Source organism: Triticum dicoccoides, chromosome 5B (assembly GCF_002162155.2).
Source record: "Triticum dicoccoides isolate Atlit2015 ecotype Zavitan chromosome 5B, WEW_v2.0, whole genome shotgun sequence".
Classification (NCBI taxonomy): Eukaryota; Viridiplantae; Streptophyta; class Magnoliopsida; order Poales; family Poaceae; genus Triticum; species Triticum dicoccoides.
This window is the reverse complement of record NC_041389.1, coordinates 663,743,127-663,757,471: the sequence shown is the minus strand read 5'-3', so window position 1 is coordinate 663,757,471 and position 14,345 is coordinate 663,743,127. Positions and strand designations below refer to the sequence as shown.

At 41.1% G+C, this 14,345-nt stretch overlaps 1 protein-coding gene across 1 annotated transcript; it reads right to left on the bottom strand.

The window, feature by feature from the left end:
* Positions 1-2,283: 2,283 nt before the first annotated feature.
* On the bottom strand, positions 2,284-3,738 carry LOC119310430. Its single transcript, XM_037586189.1, has one exon. It carries the CDS (start codon positions 3,736-3,738, stop codon positions 2,284-2,286), a length of 1,455 nt encoding a protein of 484 aa, XP_037442086.1.
* Between the last annotated feature and the right edge of the window lie 10,607 nt (positions 3,739-14,345).

The window sequence follows — 14,345 nt, the reverse complement described above, 5'->3', positions numbered from 1 at the left end:
CACACTTGAAGAGCTCAAGTTCTTTTGCGAGCGACTGTATCTCATGAGCCTGCTGTACAACAGAGCGCTCATCAGTCATCTTGTAGTCATAGAATTGTTCCATGACGTACAACTCGCTACCGGCGTCGGAGTCACCAAACTTGGCCTCGAGCTCAACCCACATGTCCTTGCCGTTATCAAACGACATATACAAATCCACAATGGAATCATCAAGAACACCCAGAAGAGCGCCTTTAAAGAGAGTATCGATCTTCTCAAAAGCTTCCAGCTGTGCTGGATTAAGATCACCCTCAGGCTTGCCCTTAGTGGCGTCATAGCAGCCCATGGTCTGAAACCAGTAGACTGCTCTCGTGCGCCACCTCTTATATTGCGCCCCCTTAAAGGCAGGCGGCTTCAGATGCGCAGCAAAACCACTCGGAGTAAATTGCCTATAATCAGGTTTTTGGATTGTTGAAAATATGAGCAAATTACTACGAGATTTAATCCGAATAAACAGAAGATAAATCATGACTACAGTAGCAGAGATTGAACTAATCATGCGAACTAGCATAGCAGATGAACAGATCACATCTAGGGCACATACTAGAAACATGAATTCTACCACGATCTCGAACAGGAAAGATAGAATCACGTACGGTGCAGCGGGAGCAGCACCGCCGGCGTTGACGTTGTCGCCCATGTCGTCGAGGATGAGGTTGCCGAGGTCGGGGAAGAAGTCATCGTTCGCGAAGTCGTCGCTGCCAGCAGTCGCGCGAGTGCGCTCTCCAAAAACCTGATCGCCCCTCTCCCATATAGGACCACGAGAGGCGGGGTTTCGGAGGCCTGCTGTCCCTTCTCCCGGTGCACGCCGAAAGGAGGGATGGAGAAGACTTGATCGGCGGCGCAATGGACTGGAACGGTGGTGAGAAACCATACGAAGCGGCGGCGGCTAGGGTAGACGTCTGCCTGACTATATAGTGCGGGTCGGGTAGGTCGTGGGAGTAAACCCCACGTCCAAGTCGTCACGATCCAAAAGAATCGGAAACGGTTCAGTAATTAACGCGTCCGTTAATTATTAATTAATGACTCATTAATTTTTCCTGAGCAGCAAAAATATAGACAACGTGAGGCGTGGTGTGGCGAGGCGAGCGAGGAGGAGGAGCGCGCGTGTAGGTCTCCTCTTCTCATGCTCATACAAGTGGTAGGAGAGCTCACCTTATAAAGAGGTGCAACTCTCTCTTAACTTATGAGGTGGGACTAAACTTTAGCCTCACCCACTCCACTCACATGTGTGCATGAATGGGCCAAAAGAATTTCAGAAATTTAGTTGGGCTTTGGGCCAAAAGCCCACTAGCAAATTCCAACAAGAACAACTTCACCTATCATGTGACTCATGTGGTAAGCAATCCAAACAATTCAAAAAGAACAACTTTCACCTAAAAAATTTCAGAATTTTTGAAAAAGATTAGTATCTTTTTGAATTTACTGTTCACAGGGTGCAGATGAGCCCGGGCACCAAATTGAACATCCGCTAAACATCTTATTATATTTCTGAATGGAAGGAGTAGAACGCTAAGTTAAGACTTTGTTACTTGTGGTTTCAGATTCCGTAAAAATTTGATCAACATTGTGCAAATTGACCAAAGAAAGTTCATGAGACGTTTGATCCACATTTATGGCAAGGAAAAGAGCATTGTAAGCCAGGGAACAGAAATCTTCAGCAGCGACGTTTGATCCAAACGCACATCTCAACAGCCAAAAAGTCGAAACACAAGAACGTGCAGACCCGCAATGCATAAATGAAAAAACAACGAATGCAAGAGTAGGAACACAAACACAAGAATGCACTGATTTCGAGATTTAATCTGAACATTCGAAAAGAGAAAGATAATGATAAAAGAAGCAATGGTCTTTAGAGCTCTCTAAATATACAAGCACACTAGTTGCTCTTTGTTCCCAGCATCAAGTAGGCACAACGCACAACGAGCTCTGTAAAACGTCTCGGACTTCATTCAGCGGCAGAACATGATAAACAAGGCAAGAGTATTCAGCCCCTCATCGGGACCATTACAACATATATATAACGAAAAAGCAACAGAACACAGCTTACAGCAATTACAAGTTTAACCACAACAATCAAAGCAACAGCTACACTGCTGCAAGCGCCACGAGTTGGGTTGCTCTTCTATTTTTTTCCCTGCAAACAGTAGCAAATATAGCATTGGTAGACTAGTCACCAAGAAGTATCAAGGACATCCTCTAATTTCCTCAAAAAGAAGAACAGGCCCTAACAATGGCGGTTGATCAACCAACGGTAGTCATCAATCTAGCAGAATGTGCACAAATAACACCAAGTAGGAGTAGGAGGAGGAGTGGCAATAGTAGATTCAGATTCAAATTACCATCTATTAGATGGTTCCTTTTTTTCTTGGGCAGAAGAACATCAGATTCAGACCATCCAGTGTGGCTCGGGCAGAACTTGGCGGCAAACAGGGAAGGCATGTTAGGACGGAATCCTTTGGAAGGCTGGTCTTTGTGTTGCCACATGGGTGGCAAGCCATCTTTGATTGGACGATGGCTGCGGGATAGGAGAGACTTGGTGTGCATGTTGATGCTGATCACGCACTCAATCTCCCTGCATAGCCGGACCATTGTATCCAAATCGACGTAGTAATCTCCCAGCAAGAGGTAGAGGACGCCGTCCTCATCGGTCTTGAGGACTGGGTTCTTTGGCATGGCCTGTGGCAGCCTCTCGCGCTTGTAGGCCTCTGACGCCCAGAGTAGCGGCAAGGGAAGCTCCATGTCGTCGTCTCTAGTCCATGAGCGGAGGTCCGGCGACAAAGTCCAGCTCCGCAGCACGACGTCGGCAGGGTCCGTGTTGTTGCCGGGGTTGTCGCCGTTGGTGGTGACGATGGAGATGAGCTTTATGGAGTTCCCAACTGGGCCCATGGTCCGGCGCTCCCTGGGGTAACTGCGGGAGAAGTCACTGCCTTGGCACTCGTGGGGAAGCTGGATGAAGTCCAGTTCGCCGTCTTGGGTGGTGGTACCGGTGGAGAGCAAGTCATAGACAATGGCGCCAATCTCGAGGTCGACCCAGAAAACCTTCCCGTTGAAAGTGAAGACCACGTCTGCTTGGTAAATATGCGAAACAGGGCATTGGGCCGTCAGTGTCAGCGGGGCATGCGGGATAACGCGGGCCTCCTGCTTCGTCCACGTCTTGCCAGGGCCACGGTTCGACCACCGGAAGAGAATGCACGACCGCGGCAACACTTCGCCGGGTCCATCAAAGCAGAGCCCCACATCGAGCAGATCGCAGGAGCCGTCGTCGCGTGGCAGGACGGCAGGTTGCCTGAGGCATAGGAGGGAGTCATCATCCGCCGACGCGAGGACGGAATCCATGGGGGCGGGGAGCAGCGAGACCGAGTTCTTGGCGGCGTCATAGACGAGCCAGTACAAGCTGTTGCCGACCAGCAGAGCCATGACGAGGAAGTTCTCCACGACGGACTCGAGGAGGCACGTGATGCCGCCGTACTCGCGCGACTCGGCCTTGGCGCGCAGGGACAAGGTGGAGAGCTCCGGGGGCTGAACGAGGTGGAGGTCGAGGGAGAACTGGTCGAGCATCCAGGACCCGTCCTCGATGTCACCCCAATCTTTGCTCGCCTTGGCCATGATCTCGTCTTCCTGATCTTTCTCCTCGGCGTAGAAGATCGGGACTTGCTTCCTGAGCACGACCCAGGAAAGCCTCCCCGGGAAGCTCATGGCGGAAGATCGCCGGAGATGTGGCTCGGGATTGATGTGGATCGAGAAGGCTGCGGCGGCCTCCCGAGTCTCGAATTCTCGATCTCCAACTCGAAACCCCTAGATTTTAGGCTGTTTGATGATGAGGCAACCCGGGACGTCCTATTTCAAGACAATCCTACGCGCCTGGAAACATGGAAACACCGAGTTGGGTCGGGAGCCTGGCGCCGTTAGTTGGGCTGGCCCAACTCCTGCTGATTCGCTGGGTTATTTTCCCGCTCGTCCGCTCGTGACGGCAATTCCTATTTGGCGCTGCAGGCGACGGTTCCTATTGTTTTTGCTAACCGGCGCCTGCAGCAGCTACTCGCGGGCCGGCCCATCTCGGCCCCGTTTTTCTGTTATTTTTCTTTTGAAACGCAAAAAACGGGACCTCACGGATAGAACTACGCAGCAACAACCACGGCGCCAACATACCTGACGTGATAACTACTTCAAAATTTCCTTTTTCCTTCCTTTTTCTTTTTTCGGTTTTTCATTTTTTCTGTTACTGTTTTTTTCTTTTTTTCTTATTCCTGGTTTGATGATTTCTTTCAAATTGGTGAACTTTTCGTAAAATGGATGAATTTTTTCTCAAAACTGATTTTTTAATTCATGTCAGCGAACATTTTTCAAATTTGATGAACTTTTTTCAAATTTTCAAATTATTTTTGAAAATCCATGAACTATTTTCAATTTCAATGAACTTTTTAAAAATTTGATGAACTATTTTTAAAAATGGAAGAACTTTTTCAAATTTGATGTACTTTTTTCCAAAGTGATGAAGTTTTTTTCAAATTTGATGAACTTTTTAAAAAAATAGATTAACCATTTTCAAATTTGATGAACCTTTTTGAAATCAATGAACTTTTGTTTTGAATTCAATGAACTTTTTTCAAACTCGATGAACTTTTTCTCAAAATTGATGAACTTATTTTTAAAAACGATGAACTCTTTTCCAAATTTGTGAATTTGTTTTCAAAATCGTTGAATTTTTTTTTTATTTTGTGAACTTTTTCTCGAGATGATGAACTTTTTTTAAAGCGATGAACTCTTTCCATTTCCACGAACTCATTTGAATTCCTATGAATCTTTTTTCAAATTCGTAACTGTTTTCAGTATTTTCATAGAATTCTGTTTCGAAATTTATATTTTCTTTTAAAAATAATTTACACTTGATATATATAATATGTGTTAACTAGAGGAAGGGTCAAATAGAGATTTTTCTTATTTTGTCGTCAATGGCATGAGCTTGACTTGGTGGTTACGAGCGACTGCCCTCCACCCTCGCGGTAGCAGTTCGAAACCCTGTATTCACGAATTGCTACAGGCAAATAAGCCTAGTTTTTTTTTCTGCTGTATTTGAGAGCCGATTGTTAGCATGTTTTTAATTGGGCCGCGGCCCATTGCTGGTCGCTGTAGGCGCCGGTTGGACAAGTGGCGCCTACAACGCCGACTAGGAGCTCCCGCTCGTGACTCTGGTTTGTAAGTTTTTTTTTTGGTGTCCGTACGTCTCAATCACGTTATGTTAAAAAATGGATGTTTCATTTTTCCCAAGAATTTTTTTTACTGATGTATTTGTTGATGATAAGTTTGGAAGAATAAACAAATTCGTATTCTGGCTTATACTGAGTAAACTGTTGTTGGAAACAGAAATTAAAATGGTTTTGAAGAAATTTTTATATTTTTAATAAAAAAATTTATGCCCATTTTTCTTAAAATGATGAACATCTTTTTGTATGTGATGAAAAAAAATTGAATTCAATGAACATTTTTTTAACATGATGAACAAACTTTATATTCAGGAAAAATTAAAAAAATGATGAACAAATTCTGAAATTAATGAACAAGACTTTGATGAACATTTTATGAAATAGATGAACAAATTTAGAATTTGATGAACAATCTTTTTAATTCGATGAAGAAATTTTGAATTTTGATGAATATCTTTCAAATGCGATGAACCAAAAAAGGGATTCAATGAGCATTTTTTGAATTCAATGGAAATTTTTTTTTCGTTAATTTGAAAAGAAAAAACTTAAAAAAGTGACAACGTAAATAAGAAAAAATAGAAAAGAAAAAGAAAAGCCAAAATTTTAAAAGAAGAAAAAGAAAACAAAAAATGGGCTGGCCCATATGAACGCCGAGCGCGTGAGGGGTGTGTGTGACCTGCGCGTCGGAAAGGAATCCCCAGGCAACCCAATCTTGTCTGTCGACCTAACGCACAGAGCGACGAACAAATTGGGCTGGCCTACTAAATAATAGAGAAGGCGTGACACGGTCTCGACCTGTTTCCTTTTCGTGCCCCCCCTCCCCACACGATCTTTTCTGATGGAAGATACATGGGTGCTTCAGTCACTTGTTTTCAGGGGCTAATAGACCCAAAGATTTTAGAAGCACATGCATGTTGTGAAGCTCTCTTCCTTGCGGCGGATCTTTACATTTAAAGGCTCAGAATAGCTTCTGACTGCAGCTCGAGAGTTAGCCACCTGAAGGGGAGTTACATGGGACCTTCAATGATTATACAAGATATCCAGGTGAGGCAAAGGAATTTTGAATTGGCAGACATAGTGCGCGAAGGTAGGAAATCAAACATTGATGCACATAATTTAGCAAAGGCCACTCCTGATTTTATTCATGTACCGGATGTTATTGCGGGTTTAAATAAAGTGGCAATCTTTCTAATTTTTCTTTATTTCTGCCGCTTTCTTCTTTTTTCTTTTAGTTTTCTGGTTTCCTTTTTTCTTTTCAGTTTCCATTTTTCTATTCAATTTCCTATTTTATTTTCCTTTCTTTTACCCTTTAAATTCATGGATGGATTCATTAATACTTTTCGAAATTCATAAATATTATTAAGTGTAAATGTGTGATTTTTAAAATTGACAAAAATGCATTTATTTTTCGTGAGCATCTTATAAATTCCACAGCATTTAAAAATTCTAAATACATGTATATTTTCCATAGTCATGAAGATTTTTAAAATACATGGAAAAATTTAATATTCATAATTTTTTCTTAATTCCAGATCATTTTTATTATTCCTGACTTTTTTAAAAAATACATAAACATTTAAGACTGCGAAGTGGTCGGACCCTTCCCCAGACCCTGCGCAAGCGGGAGCTACATGCACTGGGGCTGCCCCCCCTTTACATAAACATTTAAGACATTTGTGATTCTTTTAAAGAAAAAAATACACAAGTAGTATTTCTTAATACTCATGATTTTTTTTAGAAATTCAGTACATGCCATGCTCTTGTCGGTTTGCTCGGCTGAGAACTCGCAAACACGAGGGAAGAATCTATTTGCTCGCTATGCCTTTACTTTATGGGCTTGTATCATTGGATTATTGTACCACATGATGAAGTTGTTAATATGTATACATTCTCGGTATCATGTGGTGGCTGAGGGAAGCAAACCACGCTACTGTAGCCGCGGAATATAGACTGGAGTTATATTCTTCCCTCACGTTAGGGTTCCTATCTTCTCCTATCGACGATGATATTCCCGACGTTGAGGTTTGCCTTCCCTGCCCTCCATTCCTTCGTGAGGCTGCTAGTTTGGACTGTACATGGATCACCGCCTAGTCTTGAACGTAGCTCGTTTGGAGTCAGAGAACCTAGGATGTCTCTTGCTTGGGAATCTGATTTGGGCCAGTGCAAAATGGATAATGGTGTGTTGGGTTCAGGATCAATAACAAGATGGTGTTGATGCCATGATGCGGGACCTAGGACTACGAGACGAGGACCTGGATGGTGTGGTCTATGAGCAAGAGGAGATGCCGCTGGTCAATTCTTTTCATTGGACCGCAATAGCAAGAGTTCATGTTGGAAAGAGTCAATCAATTATGGTTCTTCAAATACATACAAGCAGCTTGGTATCTTGAGCAAGATGTTAAAATCCGTCCGCATGAGGATAAACTTTACACTCCACTTTTCATGCCTAGGGGATTGGAAAAGAGTCATGGAGTATGGTCCATGGAATTTTAGAGGGGGCGCAGTGATCATTGCCCCTTAATCCCTTATGATGGCTTCTCGAAACTGTCAAAGATTGATCTAGACACTTTAGAAATTTGAATCCAAATCCATGACATGCCAGATGGATATGCCCCATTGCTGAAGTCCCTTACAAGAAAGGTGGGGTGAGTTCGTGTATGCAGAGCCGCGTCTAATGACTTCGAGGGGAAATTTTCAAGGCAAAGGTAGATCAGTGTGAGAGAGCTTCTTAAGAATGTCAAAGCTATAATACATAACAACAAAAGGCAGATTTTCCATGCCAAGTATTGAAAAACTCTCCGATTGGTGTGCCGTGTGCGGCCACCTAGGGTGTTACTCCTATAAAGGATGCAGGAGTACCCACCTCCTAGGGGCTTCGCCGTGCGAGTGCCCTCTACGCCGTCTGTTGCGCATTTCCACATAATTCACGTACACACCGTCTCACCACTCAATAAAAATAGTGTGCATTGTCACATAATGCCTCACTATTCCTCAAAAAACAGGTCTCATAATTCTTGTGATACAAAAGTCTTAGTATAATTTTATTTTAAAATACTGTACACATAGAGCAACAAAAAGATGTCTACATATTCTGATCAAGCCACTCTCGTACACATACACAACTTAATTCGCATCTTCACATAATGTCGCGCTAGCCTTAAAATAACATGTCTACATATTCTTGTGGTGCAAATGCCATACTATTATTTCATTTTATTTCATATTCTTGTGGTGCAAATGCCTTACTATTATTTAATTTAATTTAATTCGAGAAAATACAGTCAATGGGTATCTTATAACTGATAACCAGCAAGGAAAAATCAATCTCACTATTCATTAGGTGCGGTCAACAGTTCCATTTTTAAAAGCATGTAGTATTTGGTCACTTTCATCTCTAATCATAGAGCACCTACATGGTACCAAGAGATATGTTTTCGAATTCATGTTTGAACCTCATCGATTGAGGTCCTAATTTAGTTAGGAGTATGTGTTTTTAACAGTGAGCACCTTCTCCCCTAAAAAAACAATGAGTAGATTCTGATGGTTTATGAAGTACCTCGAGGAAGCGGTACTCGTGTTACTTTGCTCAATGCCTGCTAAATGTTCAAGTTTTGAACTCGATGCATAAAGGCAAATAAATCCCAGAACATTGCATGTTTCAAAGATGAGAAAGGGGACACACACACAAAATAAACCAGTCTACATAGTACTGCTGACTAAGTTTTTTTTGATAAAAGAGAGCACTCTCTCCGATTTCCATTATAAGAAATCACCAAGTCTTACTACAAAGCAGAAAGAAAGAAACTAAGAAGACCAAGCATGACACTCCACTCCCCTACGAAATGCTTTTTGCCAAATTGAGGAAGAAGGAGAAGCCATCCCTTCCCCTCCCGAAACCCTCAAGGCAAGAAAGAAACCTACGGGAGTGGTTCGAGGCCTGAATTCAGAGAAATTCAGCCCCCAGAATGCTTACAACTCTGTTATTAAGAACAGAGGCATACATCAGCATTACGGTCTTAACATAGATTCTTACAAGACCACACACTGTCTGAAACAGCAAAATAAAGCATGCCAGAATGAAATGACAGAAATTCTTTCTTCGCAGCAACTGGATCCTCCTGTAGTCACCCCTGGATTCTCCCAGTCTTCAGGCGCCACCCATGAGTTGCTTTGAATATTTGTTCTGCCACCTCACTTACTTGCTTCACTCCAGCCTCCATCAACTTACTTCTTGCGGGATTTGTCTGCAAAATATTCCAATCATTTAAGTTCTTGAGAAATAGAGAAACAGGAACACAGGGGTCATTTACCCTATTGTTGTCAAAGATAACACTATTTCTTAGTTTCCGAGTAGTCCAGCAAATCGCTGAAACTCCTATCATGACCAGACTTTTTTCATCTTTTCCAAAAGTATTTACCCAGGTTTTCATAAAATCATCTAAGGTTTCTGGAATATATCTCAAATTGAAAGCACATTTTAAGATGTTCCACAATAATCTAGCAACTGAACAAGACAAAAAAAGGCGATTTATATTCTCTTTACGTCCACAAAAAGGACATTTATCATCTCCTTTCCACCCCCTACGAAGCAGATTATCTTTTGTAAGAATACTTTTTCTAAGAGCCAACCACATGAACACCTTAATTCTGGGTGGCATTTTAATCTTCCACATGTATAAGTGTGGATACTTGACACCATTTTCAATCAGGTGCTTGTAAAAGGATTTTACAGTATAAACTCCTTTTTTATGCAAAGAACATTTTATTTCATCTTTATCTTCATTCAGAGTCACCGATCTACATGCTTCTCTGATATGTCGCCATAGCTCTCTAGCATCTCCTAACAAAGTTCTTCTAAATTGAACATTATCTAACCCATTGTCAAAAACTTCTTTAACTATTTTCTTTTTATCAAAGCAAAGATCATACAGTCTAGGGAAATTCTTGTTTAATGGAGCATTGCCAATCCACCAATCTTCCCAAAAGCGAGCTCTATCTCCATTTCCAATTTTAAATTTGCACAAAGAAACAAAATGGTCTCTATGTTTCAATATATCCCTCCAAAACTGGGAGTCCCCCTGTTTGACCTGAACAGTGCCTAGATTTCTGTTCTTAATATATTTTTCCCAAATGATGTTTTGCCATAGCCCCTCAGTTGTGTATAATTTCCAACACCACTTACATAGCAATGCTTTGTTCATGCATGCAAGATTTTGGATCCCCAGGCCCCCCATGTCTTTTGGCCTACACACCTCAGACCATTTCACCAAATGGTATTTTCTCTTCTGATCATCTTCTTGCCATAGAAGTCTGGCTCTGAAAAAGTCCATACGTTTTTCAACCCCTACTGGAAGCCCATAAAAGGACATCATAAAATAAGGTATGCATGTGAGGGCTGACTGAATCAAAGTGACTCTCCCTGCACTGGCCAGCAATCTGCCTTGCCAAGTTTCACATTTTTTTTCTCCATCTTAGTCTTTGAAGGCTTCCAATGTTTGTTACAAATTCTATTCTTATCAATAGGTAGCCCTAAATATTTCATGGGCAAGGTACCCACTGGGCATGTGAAAATTTTAGCATATTCATCTTTCTTGTCAACTGCCTCACCAAACAGAAAAAGTTCACGTTTATGAAAATTTGTGTGCACTTTCTATATCATCTTGCAATAAAAATATGGTATCATTTGCATATTGTAACATATTAACCCCATTTGGTATGTATTCATTTAAGACCCCCTTGACCAGCCCATTTTCTCTGGCTTTATCTAACATAATTGCCAGAGCATCAGCAGCCAGGTCAAAGTTTAGAGGGGATAAAGAATCTCCATGTCTCAGGCCTTTATGAGTGGTAAAATATTTTCCTAGATTTTCATTAACCTTGACACAAACTTTCCCCCCTCTAACCGTCTCCATGACCCAATCAATCCATTTATCTGGAAATCCTTTCAATTTGAGCATTTGAAAGAGGAAGGACCATTTGATTTTGTCATAGGCCTTTTCAAAATCAATTTTCAGAAGCATAGCACTTTCTTTTTTCTTTTAATGCTATTCAAAGCCTCATGAAGGATCAGAACCCCCTCCATAATATACCTGCCTTTAACAAAAGCAGTTTGAACATGAGAAATGACATCAGCAGCTACCAAATTTAGCCTATTCATCAACACTTTTGTGATGATTTTAAAGCAGACATTTAGTAAGCAAATTGGCCCGAATTTATGAATTTGATTAGCATCTGTCCCTTTTGGGACTAAGGTTATAATCCCATAGTTTAGTCTACTAATGTCAATTTTCCTATTAGCAAAGTCATCTAACATAGCTTTTAGATCAAATTTCACCAGATCCGAATAATGCTGATAAAATTCAGCAGTGAAGCCATCTGGTCCAGGGGATTTATTGTGTGCCATTTTGAAGACAACCTTCTTAATTTCCTCCAGAGAAAATTCCTCTACTAAAATATTTTCATATTCCCTTTGGATCCTGATTGGATTATCAATATTAAGTGAAACAGAAGAATTATCTCGTGGACCAAATAAGTTTTTGTAGAAAGTAGTGATATAATCTATCAAGTTTTTATCCCCTTCTATAATCCCCTCAGCTTGCTCTAACCTGGTGATTTTATTCCTCCTAAGTCTCCCATTTGTCTTGGCATGGAAGAATTTAGTATTACTGCCCCCTCTAGTATCTCATCAATTTTGGCTCTCTGTTTCCATTTAGCCTCTTCTTGTTTAAGTAGTCTATCAAGTTGGGCTCTTAAGTCAATCTGCTCTTTTCTATCAACAGATGTAAGGCCATTGACCTCATAGTTTTTATCAATAATATCCAGTTTAAGTAGAACATCTTTCTTTAATTCAGAATACCATGCATTCATAATCCTATTCCATCCTTTAAGTTTAGGTCTTAAATTTATGAACTTCCCCAACAATCTATCTATGCTGTCCCCCTTAATGGTAGGATCATTCCAGACTTTCTGCACAATTTCATCAATCCCTTCTCTCAAAAATCAGGCATTTTCAAATCTGAAAATTGGCTCAGTTTTTTGAAAGTCTCCAGAGTCTAAATAGAGAGGAGTGTGATCTGACTTCTCTCTAGTTAATGCTGTTACTTGGGTTAAGGGGTGTGTCTCTTCCCACCAGTGCTACAAATAATCATATCTAGTTTCTCAAAAGTAGGGTTGTACATATTATTACCCCAAGTGAATTGTCTCCCATTCATATCAAGTTCTCTCACTCCAGCCCGTTCCAAGATAGCATTGAAAAGAAAGCTCCAATGCCCAGGAGAACCTGAATTATTTTTCTCACTAGCTTTTTTAATGATATTGAAGTCACCTCCAATCAAAATTGGATTAACACAGTTTTGAAATACTATGGATAGCTCAGCCAGGAATAAAGCTTCCCTATCTGGTTGTGCATCTCCATAGATTACTACTAAATCCCAAATAAACCTATTTTTAATATCTTGGACTGTCATTTTTAATGTGGTAATCCCCATCATCCTGAGAAATCACATCTAAAGTGGTATAATTAACCCCCAACAGAAGGCCACCAGATTTCCCCCTAGCTAGGGTAAAATGCCAGTGAAAATCCCTTCCCGCACAAATTTGTTGTAAATCATTCCTAGAGAATTGTTGTCTCATGGTCTCTTGCAGACCCAAGAAATGAACTCTCATATCCATGATCATCTCCCTCAAGAATCATTTTTTGATATCCCCCCCAAATCCTCTCATATTCCAAAATATACCCCTCATCTTTTTTTCTTTTTCTTCCTATCAGAAGATTCTAGGGTTTTGACAGCAGAGGCAATTTTAACTCCAGAACCTCTGGTAGTTTTACCTCTTTTCTTCTCTTTTTTTTGATGAGAAGAGCTCTTTAATTAGTTCTCATTCTTCATTCTCTTCCTCTTCTTTCTCATTATCCCCATCCTCTAGCAAATCTTCCAGAGAATGTTCTCTAGTATCAATAATGTTATGCTCCTCAGGCATAGAGTTTTGTTTCTGTTTATTATTGTAGTCTGTTAACCACATATCAATCCTTGCCTGTTCAGCCATTTTTATCAATTCCAAATTATGATTAACAGTGTCTAGTTTATTTCCTAAACTAACCCCCATCCCCTCAGCAATCTGCTGTAAAATATTATTGGGTCTAGAAATGATATCAGAAGGAGTAAAGTCACCATAGTTGTTCTTCTATGCTACTCTCTCTTTAGCCAAATCAGTAATTTTTTTGTCTTCCTTGCCTTTCAGTCTAGTACATCTTCTCAACTCTTCCTCTTCTTGGGATTCCAGCTCAACTATGCCAGCCTTCTTGATTTTTGTTTCAAAAGATTCTGTTTCCTGACTAGCAGTGTAATCCACAGGCTCCATATATCCTAGCCCCACAGCCTGTTCCATTAATTCCAAGTCAGTCATTCCCTCTTCCCCTTCTAATCTTCCTTCTGCTGTTGCTCCTCCATCATTATCCTCTTTCTCATCTTCACTCCCAATATGTTTCTCCCCTGACTGTGACCCTCTCACCTCTTCACTTGCATTCATATTGATTTGCAGCAGTTCATGTTGCCTCTTGACCTCTTTTTCTAAGGTTTTCCTAATAATGTCCATTTCCTTTCTCTTTTTTCCCTCCAGCATAAGTTGAGCAGTCTGCCTTGCTGCAAGTTCCTCTGCTTTATGAAGCCTAGCCTTCAGACTTTCCTCTTCACCCTGGCCCTCTCCAGCAAACCCTGTTCCTGTCTTTTCCTGTACTGCTTACTAAGTTATCCGGATGATCTAAGAAATACTGTATTGGGTACCAGGTGCTTAAGTTCCCACACCAGGTGAGCATAACCATCTTGCCAATCAGATTTTGTACTGCATTTAAACATCAAACTGTACAAAAAAAACTCATCGTTCAGTACAACGCAACGCAGAGCTAGTATTATAACTTATTGTTTCAGCTTCCCTACAACTTTGATCCACATTTGTGCAAATTGACCAAAACATAAGACATGAGACCTCTGAAGAGTGCATCATCAAAGGATGAAGAAAAGAGCACTGAAAGCCAGAGAACAAAAATCTTCAGCGGCTACATTTGATCCAAATGCACATCTCTGCAGCTAAAGAGCAGAAGCA

Bases quoted from the DNA above. Each gene is read 5' to 3' on its own strand.
- LOC119310430 (XM_037586189.1), bottom strand. From the start codon at position 3,738: ATGAGCTTCCCGGGGAGGCTTTCCTGGGTCGTGCTCAGGAAGCAAGTC.